Raw genomic sequence first — 23,800 nt, 5'->3', positions numbered from 1 at the left:
AAAAACCTGAGAGTGAATGCAGCATACAGGTGACACTGTGATTAAAAGTTGCCCTTTCTCCCTGGCCTTTTAAAGAGCAGACCCAGGCCATGCCCCCACTGCAGCCCAGTTTCAAGTCAAGTAATGGAAAGCAAGTTCAGTGTTGGCTACTGTATCTGGGCCATGCCCTGAGAAGAAGGAAGTTGTTCTTAGACCCTCCAATTTCTAGCCATCGAGAGAGGCTATTTTATCTATAAGGTAATGAGTGTAATATCTTCTAAATGCCTGGGTTAAGTGTAAATTTAGGAGAAACAGATGGGCTGAAAAGATATGCTGTCAATAAAATCTTGCTTTCCTGGTCCTGCTGCCCCCCTCTCACCACAAACCTGCCCTGCCATTGTAACAATATTGCAAAAGCCATGTGACCCCCGATATCTTCCTGAGGGCAGCCACCAGTTAGACGGGGACACACATTGCTGTGTTATCTCAGAGCAGAGACCCCAGCGCCCTCTCTTCCATTCCATCCGTTTGGGAGATGGCTTCTAACAGGCAAGCTTCCAAGGGCCTGAGCTCAATCGAAAGGGGACGTTGACAATAGGCAGAAAGCAGCTGAGCCTGGACTAAGTGGAATTAGAGGGTGAGTGCTGAAGAATGCCTGATAAGGAGTTTTTGTGGAGGAAAAAGGGATTTCAAAGAAATATTTAAAGAGCTTTTTGGTTGACCCACATGACAAGCCATATACTTGTCCAGTGGGTTGAGGGAGCAACATAAACTATTCTCACTTCATTTCCTTATCAATCACAAGCTTTGTAGGAGTGCACGACAGGGTATATTCTATTTTATAAGATCTTTCAACTGAATGAGAAATCATATCTTGGGCATTTTAGACTCTGGATTATGTAGAAGTGGGAAAACAAGCTGAATTGTGGAAGAAAAGAAATGGCTGTCTATGTGTCAGACCCCTTCCCTATCGAGCATCTGTCAATCCTCCCAGGCCTACAAAGCACATATGATTATTCGCCAGGCAATGAGGACACCGAGGGTTAGAGGAGTCACACATCTTGCCAGTGTCACAGAGCTAGTACACTGCAGAACTGGGGTTCTGTTTGCCAGCTGAAGGTCTGCCTATGAACCCCCTTTTCATTCAACGAGTGGGTAGGCAAAGACGACACCTTCCATCACTGTCTTAAATCAGGCTCATATTAAGACCACTGTTTGCAACACATTCCAAGAAATATCGAAATTCCTTTATTGAGCTAGGATATTTAATTCCCCAAAGTTGTTGTTGTCACTGTTAGTATTGTCAAGTAATCAGGGCAGAGATTGAATAGGATTTTCAACAAGTGAGTTGCCCGGTTTCTGTGAGATTGGAGTATGGGCAACAGGATTTGCCTGTTGAGCTGAGATCCTTTTCAAGTCTTTTGAGACTTTAGAGGTTTGCTTATTGAAACCTCACTGAGAGCCCTCCTGAATGTCTAATTTAGTGGCCCCCAAAATTGTCAAATGAGTTCTAGTGATGAGCTGTGCAGCATGGCATTTAACTGTGGAGTTAGGTCTGAGATCCAGCCTATTTTAGCCACTTAGCAGCTGTTTGACCTTGGGTGGCTTACCTAACCTCTCTGAGCCAATTTCATCATCTGCAAAGTATGGATATTAATAGCGCCTGCCTAAGAGCATTGCTGCCTGCCTCATGGTAAGCAATCAATGTCAGTCTTTTTGGTTATAATAACTCTTTTCTTCAGTTCATTTTTGCTCATTCCTAAGATCATAACAACTGGAAAAACTGATCACTACCAGAGCAATTGTGAGAAAGTCTCTGTAGGAAGAACAGACAGCTAACCATTTTCTTAAACTTCTCCCAATAGGCTTTGGGATTTGGGGGGAAGGGTTACCTCATGGTGCTGGTGAGAAGCATAAAATCCACCCGGCTTGCCTCGTCTCTTTTTGCCACACCAATGTCCGGGTATTGATACATTAGAAAGCTGTCCCCTTTGGTGTCACAAGTTCTTATACAGAGGACAGTCAAACTGAAAGAGGCACAGACCCCCCGCTCCTTGTAAAATGCTCTTTTATGCTCTTGCAAAAGCTAAAGGTGAATTTCAATCAACTGACTTATTTATAGATTGAAGAGTTCTATCCCACCCACTGCCTCGGGGTTTTAATCAGGAGAAAGAACCTACTTAATGCTCTCTCCCAGTGCCAAATCACACTACAGAGCTGTCGGGATGTTTGCCTTGTCAGCCCTTTGGAGGTTGCCACAGGTCAGCAATAACCGGTGACGTCTGAAGGGGCTGCTATCTCCATCATATCCATCAAATAAATACTGCATGGTGTGAAGAGACAAGAAACAGCTGAACGGTGTCTCAGAAAAAAAATGCTTCCTAAGAACAAACAGATTCCAGGTTGTTTTCTACATGATAAAGTAAACATGACAGTGTCCTTGCTTTCAGAATTGTGAAGGCAAGAAGGTCAGGTACCCCAGTGCATTCATCTTCCCATCATTTCATACCTGGAGAGCTTCGGGAGGACCCGTGTGAAACACCATTCTGCGTTGTTCAGCTCAGAACAGAAACACCACCTTTGGACCTTCAGAAACTCTCACAGAGCTGGACAGCTGTAGCTGTTCCACAGGTTTACTGGAGCATGAAGAAATGAACGAGGCTTGGATTTGTCCCACTAAGAATAACAAGTTCTTGTCTGCTGGTCAGCACCCCACCCACTTTCTCATTTGCTCAAACTGAAGCTGTGAGACACTCATCACTTGCTTTCTTCCTCCTCATATTAGACAGGCCCTCAACACGGAGCCCCCAGAATCATCTCAACTTCCGGTGCACCAGCTTCTCATGCCCAGTCACTGTCTGAGCCCCGTTAGAACGGCTGCATTGTTTACACCGAGCCTCCCTGTGCCTCTTGGCTAGAAGAGAGCACTGAGGGGAGGGTGTGAAAAACCTAGAATTTGGACCCAGGGGCCCCTTTGCCACTTAGCAACATACCAGTGATACAGATTTTGATTGTAAGAGGCTTTAGCAATTCTGAGTTCAGTTTAAGAATGAGACCATAGCTAGGACTTAGTGGAAAAGCATAGTCTTTACATTGAGGCGGACTAGGGAAGAATCCCATCTCTGTTATATATTATCTATACACAACATAGATCCATGTGGGATTCAAAAACATACAGGGAGTGATAAAAAAAAATATGGTGAATGCTGCTGCTGAGTGCCATCCATCGGAAAGGCAGGGATTTTCAATACAGGAAGCGGCACTTTGAACCTTAGTAACAGTGTGTCAACTTGTTCTGTGCAGTCAGTCGGGTGTGAGCTATGGTTGAGAGAAGGTGTGTTTTAGAGTGTACCATAAATCATCCTCCATCATGACAAGGCTCCATGTCACATATTGCTTCTGGTATGCAGCAATTTCTGTCGAATAAAAATATTACGGTGTGTCCTCATCCACCTTATTCACTGGATCTGGCACCATGTGACTTCAGCCTTTTCCCCAAAGTTCAAAATGACCATGAAAGGTAAATATTTTGAATCAATTCAGAATATTGAGGCAGCCACGACAGCGCAACTAAGACACTCACGAAAGAAGACTTCCAAAACTGCTTCAGAAAGTGGCAAGAACGATGGGATACGTGTGTTCAAAGCGAGGGGGTGTACTTTGAGGGGGATTAATGGCAATGTGTCTTTTACTGCAATATATATTTTTTAATTTAGACATTCACCGTATTTTTTTATCACACCTCGTATATATTATATAAGACACTTGGCACGAAGGGGCTTAACAAAGGGTAGCTATTGACAGTTATTTTAGGACCTTTCTAGATACTCCCCATCCGGGGTTCTCAAAGTGGGCTCCAGCTCCTGTAAAGACTTTGGAAATATGAAGGTGGTCCTTTTGGTTGTCACAAAGCCTGGGAGAGGGGATGCTAAACCTTCCGAAATGCTTGACACAATCCTATCCATTAAGAACTGAGCAGCTCCAAATGCCAACCAACAGCGCTTTTGGGAAGCACCGTCCCGCAACCTCGGCTGCTCTCCATGGTGACTCACTGCACCCATGCTCACACGTCCACCACCAAGAAATCCACTTACAGCCTTTGAGAAGCTCCATAGATATTTTAAAATATCTAATCCTTCAGCAATTGGCTCCAGATGTCTTTGGGATGAGCTTGGAATTATAAGCCCTGAGTCTGAGCCTGTTTTTCCATTGAGGAGTCATATAGTTTCCTCTTTAGAAAATATCTTCTCCTCTTATTCATCATCTGTCACTTAATGATCCTGAAAATCCCCAAATGGTTATGAGCATCACACCAGAAAACATACATGAAAATGCCTGGAAACCATAACGTCCTATGTAGCTGTACAGCAGACAGATGTACAGTGTTATGTACTGTAATATAATTGACTAGGTACCAACTTAAGGCTCTCTCCTGGAAAAACCTGATTGGCCTAAGCAGTGCTGTGCTGAGCTGTACTGCAGTTTGAGGCATAAGGAAAAATCGATCATTCTTATCCTGCCTTCTTTAAAATGGTGATATTTTGTTCATCAGGGATTTTTTTGCATTAATTTTTAAAACTATTTTATGACAATATTATTTACTTTGATTACTGAGTGTTTTTGTGCCCCAGGCAAATGCCTGACTCCCTCACCCTTGTCCTGGCCCTGGGTCTGAGGTCTTGGCCCTGGGTCTGAGGTCCAGGCTCAGGTTCCTTCGTCTCCATTCCAGTTGGTTGTGCTTCAATTGAAACCTTTTATCTCTTGTTCTATATGGTGGGGAAAGAGCCTACTGGGTTAATTGCCTTCTTATAATAACTCCATACACTTGAAGGTAGTAATCAAGCTGTTCATCTGCCCGCTCTCTCTACTAAATTAATGACCCTAACTTAGCTCATCGTTAGAGTGCCTCAGCTTCCTTACATAACCAACTTTTCCACTAATTTTCAACCTTGCTGCTGATGTCTGAGCTTTCAATTGTGAGAAATAAACAATATACTGACAAAAGAACGTCTAGTGTAATTTTATATATTATTATTTGCAATGCATTTCTAATTGTTTTTCCCCCACTGAAGTACTTGGGGACCAGCTGGTCTACACTGCCTACTAACGGATACTAAGTAGTCTATTGTGGGGCTTTCATTGACTGGATCCCCCAAATGCCTTTCTTACATCCTGAGAACATAATAAACACAATAGGTAGAGGCCCTAAGACCAGGTGATCTCTCAGAACCACAGCTGAGCTACTACACAAGACTTTGGAACATGGTGGCTTGGGGTCTCAGATGCATTTTTTAAATACTTTTGCCATATGGAGAAAAGTTGGTAATGGCATGAAATCCTGAAAGTATATCTTGTGACCCAGTAGTCTAGATATTTGCCTGATTTGAATTTTTTTTCTTAAGAAACAACTGCCACTTATTGAACACCAACTAGTGCTAACATATGATCATTTCACCTCCACTTTACAGGTGAGAACTGGAGGGTAATAAGAATTTAAGCAACTTGCTCAGGATCACATGGGTGGTTAGGAGGCAGCTGGCATTTGAACCCGGCCACCTGGCTTCAGGGCTCGTACATTTAATCACTGGCCTGTTCTGCCTCTTGGATATCATTAAGTCAGGCAATGGGGGTTAATCCTGGCAACAGCCCCACATGCCAGATATTATACCCAGTACTTGATGAAACTTAGACTCCAGAAAGCAAAATAACTTGAGCAAGGTTACCTCTTTTTTTAAGTGAGTGAAAGCTAGACAAAGTAGATGTGCTCCTTTATGCTCACATTTCCTTCTCCATGGGAAGGGCATTCCTGGGCAAAGCAGGCTGTACGCTTGAGTGCAATGCAAGTAGGCAACTCAGAAAAAAACAAAAAACAGATTTCATTTTTATCATATCTTAAGGGGCAAATTGTGAACCCTTGCCAACGCCCATGTGAGTTTAGGTAGGAAAGGTCAAAAGGCTCCTTGAGTAGTCGTGTCCCCTTAAGTCCCCATTACATACAAAGCTGGCGAGCTGGTGAGCTGAAATGTAAATTCTGCTGACCCTGAAAGTGCCAACTTCATTTTATGAATGAATATGTGGGTGCTAATTTAATCTAATTGATTTCGGTTCAGCCTGGCAGCCTCAGAAAATAGAGGAGTCAGATAGCTTTCTGCTGAGGTCCAATTTCTGGAGGAGGCCAGTTTATGCTCCATAGCCCGGAGCGCTCCTGGCCCTCAGCTTGCATGCCTAACCCAAGCAGACAGAGCCCTGCACGCCCTCAAGAGGATCGTGCTTCCGATCGCTCACCGTTCTGCGCTTTTGTTCCTGGTGTCTGGGTCTAGATGAATGGGATTTACATAGTTTTAATAAATATTAATAACCATTTTAATCTCAGTAAACCTTTCAGATGAGACAGTCTTTTCAGTCTCGCCGCGAGAGTGAAGCAATCATTTTGCAAAGCTGTGCCAACTTTCCCAGGCCTTTCTGGCCCCATTTAGGCTGGGTCTGTGTGACGGGGAACATGTTTGGGGAGAAAACAAACAAGGGCTTAGGACGGGCGTGCAGGCAGATCTCACCCATCAGCACACTCCCATTTGCAAACATTGTGTCCTTGCCGGTATTTTTCATTTATTTACCATCTGTGTTCTATTATTTTTGTAGTGGGATGTTTTATGATATTAAGGATAATTCTAGAAGTTAATATTGCTTACCATGTGCTTACTCTGCACCCAACAATGAACTGCATTTCTAAATGCATGATTTCAGTCAATCCTTCCAGTTACTTTCTTAGACATCATTGTCATCCCCACATTACAGAGGAGGAAACTGAGTCTCACAGAGTTTGTTTGTCCCGGATCACATTACCAGTAAATCACATAACAGCGTATCCATGTTCTAACCGAGGTTTGTTTGCTTCTAATGATCTCTGGCTGTCAATGGAATCATTTTATCATTAACCTTCTTGTTGAAACCAAAATATTTAGAACAAACAGTATTGTACAGTTGGAAAAACATTGATTCAAGTGGGGGGGGGGAGCAGTGAGAGGAAGGAAGAGAGAGAGAGAGAGAGAGAGAGAGAGAGAGAGATCACTTCAAAAAGCCTAGTGGATTAGGAGCTATAAAGTGAATTTTAAAATCTCTTTCCATCCATAGGATCAGGCTGAACGAGTTTCACATTCATGAGCCATTAGAGCTGGAAGGTATTTCAGAAATTACCTAGTTCAAGCTTCTTATTTTACACATGAGGAAACTGAGGAACAAAGACGTGAAGTAATTCATTCAAGGTTATCATAATCATAAACATTTGGATTATTCCCTCGGAGAGTTGCTTCTTCTTACTATTACTAAGTTATTACTTCTTAACGCATTTTGAGATCTATACAGACCAAATGCTATACTACAAAATAAAGCATTTTGCTATGACTTATTTCTCTTTGTGTAAATCATCATCTGTCTTAGCAGATGGGAGTTCTAGAATACTTACAACCAAGCACAAATGAAGTCAGCATGATTATTCTCCAGAACCATCAAAATTTTCCTGTTCCCAAACCCAGATGTTCATGTTCCATTCTCAAAAGGATGGCCGTTCCCTCTAGTTCAAAACTGATGCCCTGTGTTGATGGTTTGTGTATCTCAGAAGAAATTCCCCCACAGTAGATGGGAATTAGCTGTTTATGTGTTTGCACCATTGCTGGACAGCCGGTTGTCCAATGAGCTCTCTGCTGGTGGGGACCCTGTGTGTCATCATTGTCCTCAGTGCTTTAGTACAAGCCCTTGCACAAAGTCTATACTCATTAAATGTTTGTTGAGTAAATGATGGATGGTGACTGTAAAGATCAGGAAATCTTTCTCATCAATAAGGCATTGGAATGAGAGGTTTATCATTAACACTTATGGAAAAACCGAGCAGAAACATGGAAAGGCACCCTGGGCTCAGGTACAGACCCAACCAAACTCTAGACTGATAGTGCGAAAATATTCAAATACCTTTTCAGGGTAAGACTATCCTATCCCAGTTAGTTAACCAGAAAATAGCCAGCGGTCACTAAGGTATCCTATACTATCATAATTTTTAAGAGGCAAAGTCGTGATATGAAAAAGTGAAGGAGCACCCTAGAAATTCCTTTGAGTTACACTGTGGGAGGAGTTTTTTAGTATATTTTCAAAGTTAAACCTATGTCTCCCCAAGTAACATAAAAATTTCAATGATGACACTTCTGTGAAAGCTCCAGCCCCACTGAAGACTGATTCGTACATTCTTTCTCATCAACTTATATTGGCCATTGTGCCATATGCCAAAGAGATAAACATGAAAAAGATACACTCTCCTTCCCTCAAGGAATTTTCAGTCTTGGCAGGAGGAGTAAGAAAGAACACATAAGTAAACACACCATTACAATAAAGTTGGATTAAGACAACTTGCTCTCAAGTCAGACCACCAGGGCTCAACTCCCACTCCATATTTTGCCAGTTGTAAGACACTGGGTTACTGAACTTCTCAAAGCCTCATGTCATCAAGTGTAAAACAGGGATAATAATGTACCTGTCATGCAAAGCTCTCGATGGGTTAAATGAGATAATATATACATGCTTAGTGGAGAATGTGGTGTGTATTCAAAAGTAACTATGAGAACAGTGGTTCTTATACTCCTATTGGAAGTTCTTTAATGGCAACATGAACAGGGGAAGGTACCTAACTATAAAGGGCTGGGGTGGGGGTAGATGAAGGCAACTTCCTGAAGACCCATAAAGATGTGGGCAGATTGTAGCCAGGATGGTAGGAACTGGGACAACAAGTGGCTGGTCTCTCCTTTAGGTATCTGATGGGACATGACCAAAGTCTTGGAGGCACGTAAAAGCTATTCAAGAGAAGTCGTATACTTCCGACCAGCTGGATCAGAGAACATGAAAACTGGCAGCAGGTGAAGCGAAGATGGAGAAGGTGGATCATAGACTCATCAAGGGCCTTATTTTACTTTGAAGCCCTTGGAAGTCATTGAAGAATTTGAATCAGGAGAGTGACATGAGAGAAGGTGACATTTTGGAAGGGTCCCTCTGGGTACAGTGTACCGTGTTTCCTCGAAAATAAGACCGGGTCTTATATCAATTTTTGTTCCAGCAATCTACATTTATTCATGTACAAAAATCTACATGTATTCAAACAGTCATGTCTGGCTGACGATCTTAACTGTTGCTTATGTTTGGGGTAGGGCTTATATTACGAGCATCCTGAGAAATCATGCTAGGGCTTAGGTCTTATTTTCGGGAAAGCACGGTAGACAAAATGGCTCAGAAGACACTAGACAAGGAGGCAGTGGCAATAATGCGGGTGAGAAATGATCAGAACCTAAATTATGTCAACAACAATGGGAGCAAAAAAAAAAGAGAGATGAGGTTTTTTTTTTTAAGAAGAAAAGGGTAGGGCTTGGCAATTAACTGGATGTGAGAAACAAAGGCAAGATGGAGCCCAGGAACCAGGATGACACGCAGACTTCTGGCTTGAAAGAGTGGATGGATGAAAGAGCAGGTCGTGGCGAAGATGACACGTTCAGTTTGGGACGTGTTGAGTTTGTGATTCTTGATGGGACATTCGGGGAGAAATGGCTAGCATACATTTGGAATAGAAAAGTCCAGCACTCAGAAGAAATACAAATTTTTAAATCATAAAGAGGATCCAAGAAATTATTTTGTGTTGAAAACACTTGATCTAAAGCCATCTACTGAATCTATTGTTGTTTTTGTTAAGATGAAAACACTAAAGACAGATTGTGTGGTTCTTCTAGAAGACAAGCTTTCGATTTTATTAAAATAAATGACTCACATTGACGAAGAGAATAATGGCTTCTAAGGTATCTTACAATGCTAACACTACGATTCTGTTATTCCAAAACACCGTTAGGAATCTGGCATTGTCTTTGATGACAGTAAACATGTGGCCTAAAAACTTCCTTCACGGGTGTGTGGAATACATATTTTTTAATGAAACCTCAGTCTCTATAAAGTCAGACAGCCCCAAACATGCAGTGACTACGTTTATGAAAAAGAAAAACCAAGTAAAGACACTATCTACATTTACCTACTCTGGTCCCAATTGGCTGCAAAGAGCAGAAGGATCTTCCTGCCGTAGTGGTCGCGGTTTTCCAGCACTCCAGGGAACCCATCGATGAGAGCCCTCTTAATTCCGGGATCATCGGCCTTGAAGTTTTTGAACATGTCCAGGTTTAGCTGGCGGTACTGGAAGTACTGGGCCAGGAGTCTAAAGGCATCTGCTTGGTGAAACTTCCTGGCTCGGAGGAATCTCAGGATGAAGGCATCATCTGTACGTAAAAACCCTATGTCAGGCCTGGTGATGATCATGTCTCTGACTTGCTGAATATCCTGATGTAAAACATCTGGGTTTTCATTCAGTTCCAGGCGTGCTTTCTCTATAGTCTCTGGACTGAGTCCAGCCTGTAAATGGGTCATCTTGGCCAAATCTGTCCAGATGCTTAATTTCTGATCTTTGGGAAGAAGAGAGAGACTGGTCCCATTCACGTGATGGTCTGCTGAAACCGTGGCCCATTCAACAGTTGTTTTACTACCAGGCTGCCACTGAAACAGACAGATCAAGGGTCTTCTTTCTGTTCCTGGAAAGCAGTAGGTCATTCAGGTGTGGTGGAAGCCATCCAAAAAAGGAGCAAAACCGAGGCTGTTGCTACTGCAAAACAAGAGAAACAAAACAGAAATGATACAAAGAAAGGTTGCACAGATGAACTGAATCTTAGATAGAAAAGCAGTCCATTTTGCTATAGGCTTGATTAGATTAGATAAAGGACCCGTTATCTTTACGATAGTACCAGGGGTGCCAAAGAAATGCATACACATTTTAAGAGATGTTATCCATGTATTACTTTTTGAAGTGGAATTGAATTACGTAACAATGTGCAGTATGACATTCGCTCAAAAGATGGTGTTCATCAAATGAATGCTGGCGTCACTCATTGTATTACAATTTTAATACAGTTTTTTTCTTTTCTTAAAATGTGTATACATTTTTTGGCACCCTCTGTGTATTGGGCATAATTTTATTAACAACAACTTAAATGCATAAATATGCACGTATTTGATATATTTTGGGGAATTTTTTAGTTACATTGACTTGTTCACATAATAGTATATGGTCAGATTAGTAATAGATTGCTCTTTTATTAATCACCCTAAGAGGCAGTAAGAGAAGAGAGATCCTTTCGTGTTACAGCATGCTTTATGGGGCTATTCACAGGCCTAGATACGGCAGAGAAATTATGGCTGCCGTACAATTTATTGCTTCCCATTAGCCTCTTTTGTCAAATAGAAGTATCTTTCACAGAAATCCCCCCTCCCCTACCTTTTTAAAGACAGCCATTTGTACCTTAACAAAAAAAGGCACTGCTAAAGGCCTTTTACCCTAGCCTAACTCCAAAGGTACCCAATTACTCAAACCTAAACTAACAACAGTGGGGGGTGGGGAAAGGAATGACAGGCTTAGGGCTGGAAATTTGCAATAATCGAATTCAACAGCATTGATGAAGGATGCTTAGATGTGGACATTTACAGCTGTTTTGTTCTTTGTCTTTGTCACCTGTCTGCAGGGAAGGCAAAGGGGCTTGAAACTCTTTGTTGCCTCCCTACCTAATGCTATATCTACGCAGGCTTAAAAGTCATTCCATTTTCTATAACTTTCTGTTGTCTGAGATATTATTTCACCTGTGATAATGACTGAGTGTTTTAATCACCTGAGATACATCTCTTATGATTTCACCACCTAAACAGTACACAGAGAGACATCCATAGTTTTCTCATTTTAAATATAAACATTTAAACTCAGACATCTGTTTCGTCTAACCTGGAAGTTCCAAAAATCAGAAGACAAAAATAAACTTGGAGGCATGTATTTTTTTTTCCCCTAGCTCCCCTAGGTCAACAGTATTGCAATAAAAGGCAGAATATTTACTTCCAACCTAATTATTGTTGGCAATGCTTTGTCATACAAAATAATTTAAAAGCCAAACGATTCTTCTGCTTAATTTAGGACTAGTAGTACTTTCTTAAGAGAATCAATCAACTTACACATTTCTGCTTCATACTGACTTTGCAAAATAGCATTTAGCTCTGTAGTTTGTGGAGACGAGAAATAGAACAGAGTCTTGATTCTCACTAATTTTAAGGAAAGGAAATAGCAAAGGAAAACAATGCTATGAACTATTCCCAGGATTGGAAGACACTTCAAAATCCATCCAGTTCGTTGACCATCGGATGTTAAGATTCCCTTTCTAATAGCCTCTCCACACCCCTTCAGAAAGTTCCCTTGTTTGATGTCTCCCTCTTCCAATTCACCTCTACACCCACTGCAATCTATTTTTTTTTAGGTTTTCTCAGTTTTGTTTTTTTTATTAAAGTTTGTTGGGGGTGACAATGGTTAGTAAAGTTACATAGGTTTCAAGTGTACAAATCTGTAATGCATCATCTATATATCACATTGTGTGCTCACCACCCAGAGTCAGTTCTCCTTCTGTCTTTGACTGCTCTTACCAACCAATAAACAGGATGACCGTACAATTTATTATCCAAATTTAGACACTAGGGGGCACTAATGATAATAATGCTGGAAGAACAGGCATTGGCAGGGACAGTGGGTCACCCTACTCATGAATGACCTTTCTGTTATTACATCCAATAGACAAATTTCAATCTTATGGGTGACCTCTAGTATTTGATACAGATGACTTCATTCTTCTTAAAACTCTCTCATTCTCCCACTCGCTTATGTGACTCTATATACGCTGATTTTTTTCTTCACCTTCTGTCCATTCCTGTTCAGTCATCTCTTTGTGTGATCACCACTTAAATGTGGTGTTTTCCAGAATCCCACCCCATGATTTGACTACCTACCTGTGGAGAACGTCAGCCCAAAGCTCTTTCCTGATCTTCAGGCTACATATCCAATGAACACCTCCACTTAGATGCCTATTGACACCACAAACGCAGTATGTTCACAACTGAACTAGCCGTAGTTCCTCATTCTGAATCCACCCCTCCACCTCCATCTCTCAGTGGCTGCCGTCATCTGCCGTCTCCCACACTAGAAACCTGGGAGTCAGCTATCATGCCACCCTCTCCCTTACCGCCCACTTCCAGACAATCACTAATATTTCTCAGACCTGCCCAATTTTTTTCCATCCATTTTCACCGTTTTTGTTTAGGCCCCATCACACCTCATCTGATTGGAACAGCAACATTCTCCCTACAGTGGCCTTGCTGCCTTTTTTTCCAGTTTATTCTCTGTATTACAATTGAAATCTGCTCATGCCACTCCCTGATTGACACTGATCAATAGCTACCAATTGTCCTAGGATAAAGCATAAAGCTATGTAACATGGTTTCTGAGACCCTTCACCACCTGGTCCCTGCCTGTCTCTCCAGAGTCACCATCCGGCCATTGAGCCACTCGCTGTTTCTTGTCACTTCTGTGGGCCTCTCTGCCCGCAGGGGCCGCTGATGAACTCCTCTTGGCCCTTCACGCGTCATCCTGGAGTTCATTTTCTCCAGGAAACCCTCACTGATCTTCAGAGGTCATAGGTAGTTATAGCGCTCCAATACACCACACTTTATTGCCTTTTCCCTCTCTCCTTCTTTACTCTGAACTCCTTGCAGCAAAGAGCTGGGTCTCACTCGTTTGTGTATCCCCAGTGCAGTGTCTGGCACCTCATGAGCACAGCCACTTGGTTGTGTTCACCACCTATCCTCAGTGCCAAGAACAGTGCCTGCCACAGAGTAGGTGCTCTATAAATACACGCAGATAAGTGAATAAAGTAGTCAAAATGTTGTTTCAGTGACTAAGTGGTCTCCCCTTCTGTGTAGGTATGTCTAGGATGCTCTGAGGGCATTGCAGCTGATTTTTAATTTCCTCCCTCATTTACAAAGTATGTTTTCTTAGGAGAGCTTAGCCTAGGCACGTTGTACTTCATATCATCACCCCTCGAAGCATGCTGCATGATGGTACAGTTCCCAGCCACGGCCCAGAGTGCTTAGAGCACAAGGCAGAGCACTGGTTCGTCCCGCACAGGAGATTTAAAGCTGCTGGGAGTAAGTTACTTAGCTCAGGGAGCTCAACAATGTTTCCTAGATAAATTACTGTGGGGTCAAGGGGAGAGGTGAGGTTGCATTTTTCATGGCCCAGTTCCACACATAGCTGTGCCTGCAATCTATAATATGTGAAATAAATTTGCTTCAATCTATATCTTTATTCTGTGCTCAGCATACAGTGGAAGCTTCTGGGGAGAATACCCAAGCCAGGGTCACTGGGTTTCACACTTCAGATGAAATAGATATTTTTCATTAAAAGCAAATTCTTCATTTCAGAAGTCTGAAAAGACCACTACTTAAATAACAACTTCAACTGATAATATTTAAGGCCCTAAAAATGCTAGGCTATACAAGAATGTTCTCTAGGATGTAGCATTTTTCAATTGACTGTATTCTTTTTTTTTTTCCTTGTGAAGGACTTGGTTCTCATTTAAGTTTTCTGAATTGGTCAAACAATTATAAAAGGATACATTAGTCTTGGTATCACGTGAAGAAGCAGAAGTGGTTTTCTGTCCTGGTGGTATTAATAATAATAATAGCTACAACTTATTATTCATTATAGCTGTGTTTATTATGTCCCAGGCACTTACATACTCTTTAGTTATATATACTACATTATTTAATCCTTGGAAGAGAACTGTATGAAATGAGTATAACATGGTCACTATTTTTCACATGAGGAATCTAAGGTATAGAAGAAGTCAAATGACTTTCCCAAGGTTACACAGCTACTAAAAAGTGGAAACTGGATTCAAACCCAAAGATTCTTTCTCCAGCCCCATGCTAGTCACTACTGTGCTATTCTGCCTTAAGTATAGCAGAGAGGTTTTAATATTTACTACTTTACACCTATGTGGCCTTCATCAAGTCACCTTTCCCTCTCAGAGCCTCACTCTCTTTCCTAAAGTCCATTCCAGGTTTAGCATTCCAGAAACTAAATGTTGGCCTAAGGTGCCAACAGACATTCTTAGGTAGCCTCATACCATAGCTTACAGATACCCAGTTGCCATCATGTCTTCGTTTCTTCATTGAAAGACAACTGAAACTCTTTAAACCTTCGCTGGCTATGCCTTTTCCAGTTATCATAATTGTTTGCCCTTCCTTTATGTACTCTCCTGGGCTAAAACGCCAGATCAAAGAACCCTGCCATTCTATTAGAAGGGTTGAGGCTTTGCCATGCCGAGCAGAGTGCCGCGCTTGACCTGGGCAGTAAAATGCACTTGGATAAAAAAAGAGCATGTTAGGCAGATTCCTGTCAGTCTCAGAAACCATCTTTCCCATTGCTGCTTGGGTCCCCAATGGCTCTTTATTTAGAGATCATTCCAAATACATGGAAGGTAACTCACCGCACCCTCTAGGGAACCCAAGGTAGAAACTAACTTCCACTTTAAATCCGTGCTTTTTCTAATGAACTAGAAAGTTAGGTAGCAGTACTTTTGTCTAAGGGAAAGGAGAGTCTCTATATCATGATATTTGTAAGCATGACATTCATAGATTCCAGAGACATACTTCATCTTAAATTTCCATTAGAAAAAAATCTATTTATACACACACACACACACACACACACACACTTATAAACACACAACCTAGCAGCATTTATAAACCAAAGGGTCTAGGTGGAATCTATTTTGGTTATTTCATAATCTATCATTTTCATGTATTTTATCACTTTCAGAAATATTAAATATAGTGGGAAACAATCAGACTAATAACAGCCACATCTTGTCTACAAATATGTATACATTATTTCAAAGCGTTTTCTATCAATTATTTTTTTCATTGTTACAATGATCCTGCAATACCTAGAAGAAAGATAATTCCCGGAAGACGCTGAGGATTATGTCAAATAATGCAGGTAAAAGTGCTTCAGAAATGAAAAGCTCCATTTTACATTTACTGTAATATTCTTGTTGATATTATTTTGTTGTCTCCAGATAAATAAAAGGATATTGGAGCCCCTGAACAGCTAAGCACTCGGCTTAAAGTTAGATAATGAGTTAGTGTTAAACTTAGGGGAAAAAGACAAACAAATATTCATTAAGTGCTTGTTAGGTGCCGAGGGCTTTGATGTTATATGATCTAATCTCCACACCAACCCTTTAAGCTAGGTTATTGCTTATTAGATAAAAGGATAAGTCTGAGATTTAGATCAATTAAATACAACTGAAGAAACGAAAATTCACACCCAAGCCTACATGACCCAAAGCCCATGTTCTGTCCCATCCCCTGCCCTGACTCTTGGAGTAGGTGCCTTCTCCACGCCGCCCTGGGTACCAGCGCCCTCACCATAACTCACTCACACAGCAGGCAGACACCCACACCCCGCCAGTCCTCGGGAAGATTATTTAAGGGATGTTGTAAAACTGGCCAAACTGGAGGAGGAAAGAGTATACTGTAGTCATGACCAGAAAGAGAAAATCTACAAAGATTAAATATTATTTGAAGTATAAAAACATCAATAACTAATTAACAATACCTGGAATGCATGTTGCTTCTGGGTGTTCTTGGTAATACCAAGAACAATTTTAAGTGCATATAGATTTAAATGAATACAAATATAAAATGAGAAACTATACCCATATTTGTTTTGTGGGTTTCTCTTTGAAAAATGAATGTCAGGGATAAAACTGTCCATGTGAAAGCCTAATCAACTATCTTATTCATCATTAAGTGTGACTGTTATGTTTCCAAATTGTAAATGTATATTGAATTTAGGTTAATCCTTATGGCTCTTCACTTTTGTAAAACCTCTCTTCAAATTTTTTAACTGAATATGTATTTTCCCTTTAGGAATGCTGAAAAGAATTTTTATACTGAATGAAATAAAAATAGATGCTGTTGATACATCTAGACTAAAATTGAAAATCACAGTGAGCAAAAATCTTTTTTTTTTTTTAAGTACAACTCTATTTCAAACCTTTCCTTGAAGATGACATGTTCCCTTACTGCCAGTGGAGCCTACATTTAAATCTTAGAGTTTGGTTGATGACAACATTCTTTGGTGCTGACCAGAAATGAGCCTTTTTCCAAATGATGAATTTGAGATGGACCATTAGGGCTTGTAGGACTTCCCTGTATAAGTGCTGGCAAAGGGACATAAGCCCTGTAAGCAACAAATTGGCCCCCGACCCATCGACTTTCTATCAACCATGAGCCAACTTGCAGATATGAACTCTCTATATCAGGAGCAGGCAGAGTAGTCTGGAAAGATAAAAGGGAGACCTTGAATCATCTGAAAGTGTAGCATAACCAGAATTTAGCCCCTGGCTGACAGTCAACTGTTCATCACCTTTTGCTCCATCCTAGCCCATGGCTTGCCCTTGCCACATAAATATTCGTCGTGTAGACTCCCTTGGCTCCCTCTAAAATAGCAACTAAGCACACAGTCATCTGCTCCCTTTTGTTCCTGCTTTTAAGAAAGATTAAAAGTGAATTGAAATGAGTTCCATCAGAGTGAAGAAGCTGAGAACTTCTACCCAAATTCGATGCCAGATCATAACCAGAATAGGCAGGGCCTCAGATGAAGTAGACCTATTTGACACAGGAGTGCTAGTGTCCCAATTTCTAGAACAATCTATAAAACTTTTATTCTTTCAGTTTGCTTTGGGACAGGTAATGCAAAGAGTTGAAGGCAAACAAAACTTGTAAGGAAGCTGTGGGTTTTTCTGCTACCTCACCGTATTAGAAAAGCTTTAAAGTAAAAGAGCGTTTGAATAGCATGTTTTTCTATGCCACGAAACTATCCTCATAAGAAGTCACTGGCAGCCAATGCCCCAATTTTAAAAACAGATTGGTTGTGCTTCTTAAATGTATCAATGGGAGAAAAAGAAAAAAACAACACTTGGAACAGATTATTTCTCTAAGAATAGGCTCTTTTTGAGGAAGAGGATCTGGAGGGATGTAAGAAAGGCAGGGTTACCCAAAGATGGCCCCTAAGTCTGCTTGTCCCCTTTTCCAATTGGTATTTTTCCCAGCAAATCTATGTGACTGGGTCCCTTCCTCTGGATATGATTAGGCAGACGATGACAGCAGCAGGTATCAGAGTTAAGAAAACTGCCTGGTGACAGTGACATGCAGCAGGACGCATACGGGCAAGGTCGGAGGAAAGGGGCTATTTGTGTAACTTTCTCCCCAAGTAGAGCTATGATCTCTAAGGTCTTATTGCCTCAGCACTTGGAGTGGTTTTTGTTTTGTTTTAGTGTGAGTGCCATTGCTGAATAGTCAGATATAAAGGTGGGAATGTTAAAAAAGAAGGGAACTTCTTTGTCTTTGCTTCTCTAAGTGTGGTCAGCAGTACCGACTGAGGAGCCTGTTAGGAATGTAGACTGTCAGGACCCACCCCGATCTGCTGAATGGGGAGCGGAATCCCCAGGTGATTTGTACACATATTAATGTTTGGAAAGCACTGGTCTAGAGGATTTATAATGAATCAAAGGGATTGTGAAGGTAGGTTAATCGCCGTTGAGGTTAGAGCTCACACTGGCTGTGGATGACAGAGCTACAACGTCCAAGAAGAGAATAAAAGCATCCCCAATATGTTCACTCCTTTTGGAGTACCAGCACTCATAATAGCTTCTCACACCACCCCATTAATTGTTCTCACTCAGGCTTGCATGCTCTAAATAGCAACCAAAAGCAATGAAGAAAGGAAGGAGGGAGGAAGCAAAATAAAGTGAGAAGGAGGGAGGGAGAAGAGGAGGAGCAAAAGAAAAAGGAAAGAGGAAAAAAAATCTCACATAATTTTTTATTTTGTTTCATTTTGGCCACACATCAGAAGAGGCCTTTTATTTACAGAGCCTGAGATTGGAGCCCCCATCTGCCATTCCCGGGCCCATGACCTCCCTTCTACTGCCTCCAAAACTACAAAATAATGAACACTGAATATACTATGTACTTGACACATAGAAAGGTATAAAAACTTATGTAAGACATAATAAAAGCTGAATTGTCTCCTTATTTTTAAGGAGAAGAGATGGGGAAAGTGGTCCCCACAATATCTAAGAATTGGAGATTTGACTAAAAGGGCCCAGGAAACAAGAGCACATCATCTCCAACACAATGGAAAGATGCCTGCTGCCTCAGAAGTCAGGAAGAAGAAAATGTCGTGGAAAATTAACCTCCCACACAGAAAACTTTCTCTGATACTCCCTGTCACATGCTAATAAGTCCATAAAGAGGGACTGCATAGGGTTACCTTGCCAGAGAAGGTTTAATAAAGGTCTATGGGAGACAGCAGAGGTAGTAAAGAATAATGAACTTATTAACTGAATAAACAAAACTTGTTTGTTTGTTTGTCTTATCGAGAGGAGAGTGACCTGTTGATTTCCACATCTGTGAAGAATCAAACCAAAGACAAACTTCTCCTAAGCAAAGAAAAACTTGGATTGAGAATGAACCATAGTTTTCTCTAGAGGGATATAACACTTGGGGCTGATGTTAGGGGTTGCAGACTCATAGTAATTCACACTGTGGATCTTCTCCTGAAACAAATTTATTCCAGTGAAATCTGGATAAAATGAACAATAATCAAAATCATCAAAATTTGGGAGCAGGATGTAATGGGGGGAAAAAATCTCTCTTGGTAATGCTGAGAGCTATTTCTGGGCTGATTGCATTTGGCCAAACTTCATGCTTTGTATACTCATTCTGTTGTTACCTTCTCTGGCTGAGTCACCGTGTAACAGGAAAGCAGAGAAGACCCAAGCCAGCCGGAATCCATTTACTAAGGATGGCTCTGCTATGAGGGAGTGTGTAGTCAGGAATATACTGCTCAGGGTTAACAAGGTAGGTGTCCCTTTGTAAAGCGTGCAGAAAAGGGCAGACCACCAGTTCTGAAGAGTTATGGGTTCCCCCTTTGGGGAAATGAAGGACCTTCCAGCTTCACACTCCATGATTCTAAAGGAATGTGCCTCTGTGAGCGTGTCTACGATAGTATATGACGCTACTCTGCTGGAAAATATGTTTTCTGCTCACCTTTAAATCTATTATAAAAATGAGAAAGTTCTCTTATTGAAAATAGGAAAAAAGTAAAATAGCCCTTAACAGAAAAAATAAAGAAAGAAGAAGCCAGGGTAGCAGCACTCTATAAAAATTAATAAGCTCAGCATAGTATTTCAGTCAGAGAAAGGCATCACTTCTGGGACAGATGCCTGTAAATCTCACTGAAACAGCCTTGTTTTGAAATTTCCCCAGCCTCAGGAAATTGTATTAAGCACAGGAAGACAGCAACATAGGAGGCACTGGATTTCTGGCCTGAGTTTCTGGTTCAAAGAAGCTAAAGCTGGCAATATATACACATTTAGAAATTGTCTGGGCTGAACCATTCTTTGCAGACAGATAAGGGAGTTCTAAGAATCTTGTTGCTTAGGGACTTGAGAGGTACTGTTTGCTGTGGATATTACCAATCTAAGGACAGTAGATAGATGACCAAATATTCTTCTCTAAAATCCATTTCACCACATATTTTCACTAGTTTCCATGATTTGAGTTTAAAATTAAGTGCACCTAACAGGCAGATAGAATTGTGCCAATGTTTATGTAATTAATAGCAGTAAGTAACTTTAGAAAAAAATACTACTATTCCTCATTCGAGAAGAGTATTTCATGTGAATTTTTCCTCAGAACTTCTTTCAAAGGATACTTGTTTGTGACTGTTCTTTATTTTTGATAATGCCTCTAATGATGAGCAAGCTGGCTTAGATGAAACTTGCCTTATTGTCTCCTTTTAAAGAGGCAGAATAAATGTACAAGGGTGATTTTTAAATGAACATTTTTCTGTGCTCTGGTTTCAACTTGGTTTTCACCTGTGACCTGACATTATTCCCATATGGAAATATGATCCATATAATTTTTAATTAAGATGTTGATTTTATGGAAAAACAATCTGCCAAAAAAGAAAACCAATACTTTGCTATTCAGTCATAATTGATTAATGAGTACCCACCCAAAGATTTATATTTATAACAGGCTCATGCATGCATTTTCTGATGTCTGTTAGCTCTTATTTTTTAAAAAATTCCTGGCTAAATTAAAGGGGTGCTATGACTTGGGTTTGGACCTTCAAGATGTTTAAAAGATGTTTCAGCTTCCCTTCAGCTAAAAAAGAAAATGACAGCACTCTAAAAGCAGAGCCTGATAGAACAGTTACGTAAAATGCCTTTTCAATTTTTGCACTCTATTACCCTTTACTATTATAGGAAAATGGTGTTATTGCCTGATTACTGATAGAGCACGCAAAATCTCGCCTTCCAAATCTGAGTCAGTCCTTGACTAGTGGTGAACAAAGCCAGGCCATCTGCTCTGAATATCATTACTACTTTGGCCATTTGGGCAAGGGCTCTATCTTCTCTGCTTCAAAGAGAGGTTTAAGATTGGAAATTTGAAATGAAATAAGTAGACAGGAAGAGACATTTCAACAAATAGCACTTTCCAAGGAGAGCCGCATTTGTTAGGTTATTATCATGACCATCATTTTAAATTTTCACTCTGGGCACAGAGTTAACCTTTGAGGTCTCCATTTTACAAAACATTTTAGTGAAAAACTTAATTCCAGAGTTTCTGCTCTAAACGCTAAGAACGGAAAACGGAACGTGGGTGAATATGAGTCATCAGTCACCCCCACCCTGCTTCCTGGTGATTCTCCATTGGAAAACCAGAAACACAGGTTGAGTTTATGTATCTGTTTTACTGGAATAACACGACGCCCCAGGCCATGTCAATTTCCTGAACTAAACAGTCCCTAATCTGCTGAAAGGCAGCTGGCTAACTGCTGGTGTCTGGCAAGTGCCCCATCTGTCCCCCTTCCCCGGGGTCCCTTTCTCCTGTCTTCACTTTCCCTTTCTCGCAAGCAGGCGTCTCTCTTTGTTTTCAGAGGTGTCGTCCACCTGAACTTTCCTTTCCATGTCAGAAAACTTGAGCCCTTTTCCTCTACCCTGCGGACCTCGGGCTTCCTCTAAGTGACAAGACACAGTTGTGTTGACTGTAGTTAAGGCGCTGGTGATGGTGGAGATCATGATGATGATGGTGGAGATGGGGGTGCTGATGGTGTAAGGGAGCGCAGGCTGAGCGGGCGCGGGGAGGAGGATGGACCGCGGAGGCGGCGAAGAATAGGGTGCCTGAGGGATGGAGTGCAGAGGGATTGCAGATGGGAGCTGTCCACGCACAGAAGTGCTGAAACGCCGCAGCCATAGCATCGCAAGAGCGGGAGGAAAGGCGGGGAGGCGCTGCAAATACAGAAGGGAGAAAAAAAGGCAACAAATACCTTCACACGGCCGCCCAGCCTTGCTTTGGGAATGTGTTTCTGCAGGTGTCCTCGCTGCTGTGCTGAGTAGGTGAGATCCCCTATTCTGGCAGGTTCGGGCTTAGATTTCTCTAGAAAGCTGTGAATGAGAGCCCCGGCTCCGCCGGGCTGTGATTTTGGTAGGAGGCGTGTGCGCCAGAGACTCTGTCCTTCTATACCGAGCCTGGCTTTCCCCTGGGTCCTAAATGCCTCCGTACGGTTGCTCTCCCCGGGTCCGTCAAGACAATAACAAGAATTATTGTAATTTTGTAACATCTGGAACAAAAAGATTTGGAACCATTATACACCACCCCCAACCCTAAAAACAATCTTTCAATCAGATTAATGCAATTTGTGAAAGAGATCCGTGTGTGTGTGTGTGTGTGTGTGTGTGTGTGTGTAAGTATAACAGATGAGAAGATAAGTATCACAGACCTATGGGGGAAAGGATAGATAATTTTATTGACAAATGGTGGTAAGAAAATGAGCGATTTGGAAAAGGCTCAAATTAAAGCCTTCATCCCATCAAAATTAATTCCACATAGATTAAAGAGCTAAATATAAAACTAAAATTATTTTTAAAAACTTGAAGAACATAAATATTTTACTGATCTTAGGATAGGGAAGGTTTTTTTTTTTTAAGCACAAGAGGGATAGAAGCAATCACAAAGAAAAAGGTCAATAAGTTTGAGTGTATGAAAGATGCTTTTGAATGCAAAAATATTATAAAAGCATAAATATAAATACCACTTGGAAAAATTGTAACAAATATATGTTTCATGTATAAAATATCTCATATATTAAAAGAAAAACACTAATGGCTTAAGAGAAAGAACAAATGACAAGGAATTCACTATAGAAAGGTGAATGCACAACAAACATATTTTCAAAACTTAACCTCACCAGTAAACAGAGATAAAATAGCACTGAGGTGTAGTTTGGGATTAAGTTTTATATCTACTTATTATATCATATTGTTGCAATAATAGTGAGAAAGTGTAACCTTTCTGTAAATTTATTTCACAATATACATCAAGTGTCATAAAATACATATGCATTTAGACCCAATAATTCTACTTCACGCACCTTATGCTGAAGATATAATCAGATATGCAGATAAACATTTATGTACATAAGTTTAATTTATGATCAAAGAAATTGTCAAAAATAATGAAAGCATTAAAACTGTTTGTATATAGCCTATAATATTTGCAGCTATTAAAAACATTTTTGAAGGCTATTAAAAACAAAGAAAAAGGCTCACAAAATGGTAAGTGAAGAAAAGCAAAATACCAAATACAGTACTCCCCCCCATTATCAAGTTTGTAAAATCATAGGATAACATGATGCGATTTATAAGTAAATTGGCTTTTTATCAAGTTGGACAACTTGAATTTCTTCCATATATTTATCTAAAGTTTCCATATTTACTGAAGCATTTTAAAGCAATCTTTTTAT

General features: G+C 40.8%; 1 protein-coding gene across 1 annotated transcript in view; it reads right to left on the bottom strand.

Moving 5' to 3' along the window:
* Positions 1-22,519, bottom strand: part of CLVS1 (clavesin 1) — a 178,294-nt gene extending 155,775 nt beyond the window's left edge. Inside the window, exons 1-2 of the mRNA XM_019661130.1 lie at positions 22,325-22,519; positions 10,034-10,654 (exon numbers count right to left, since the gene is read on the bottom strand). Of these exons, the coding sequence (XP_019516675.1) occupies positions 10,034-10,602 (569 nt within the window). The 5' untranslated portion in view covers positions 10,603-10,654; positions 22,325-22,519. The remainder of the gene's footprint in view (positions 1-10,033; positions 10,655-22,324) is intronic.
* Between the last annotated feature and the right edge of the window lie 1,281 nt (positions 22,520-23,800).

Source organism: Hipposideros armiger, unplaced genomic scaffold (genome assembly GCF_001890085.2).
Source record: "Hipposideros armiger isolate ML-2016 unplaced genomic scaffold, ASM189008v1 scaffold_336, whole genome shotgun sequence".
Classification (NCBI taxonomy): Eukaryota; Metazoa; Chordata; class Mammalia; order Chiroptera; family Hipposideridae; genus Hipposideros; species Hipposideros armiger.
This window is presented reverse-complemented; position numbering and strand designations above follow the sequence as displayed.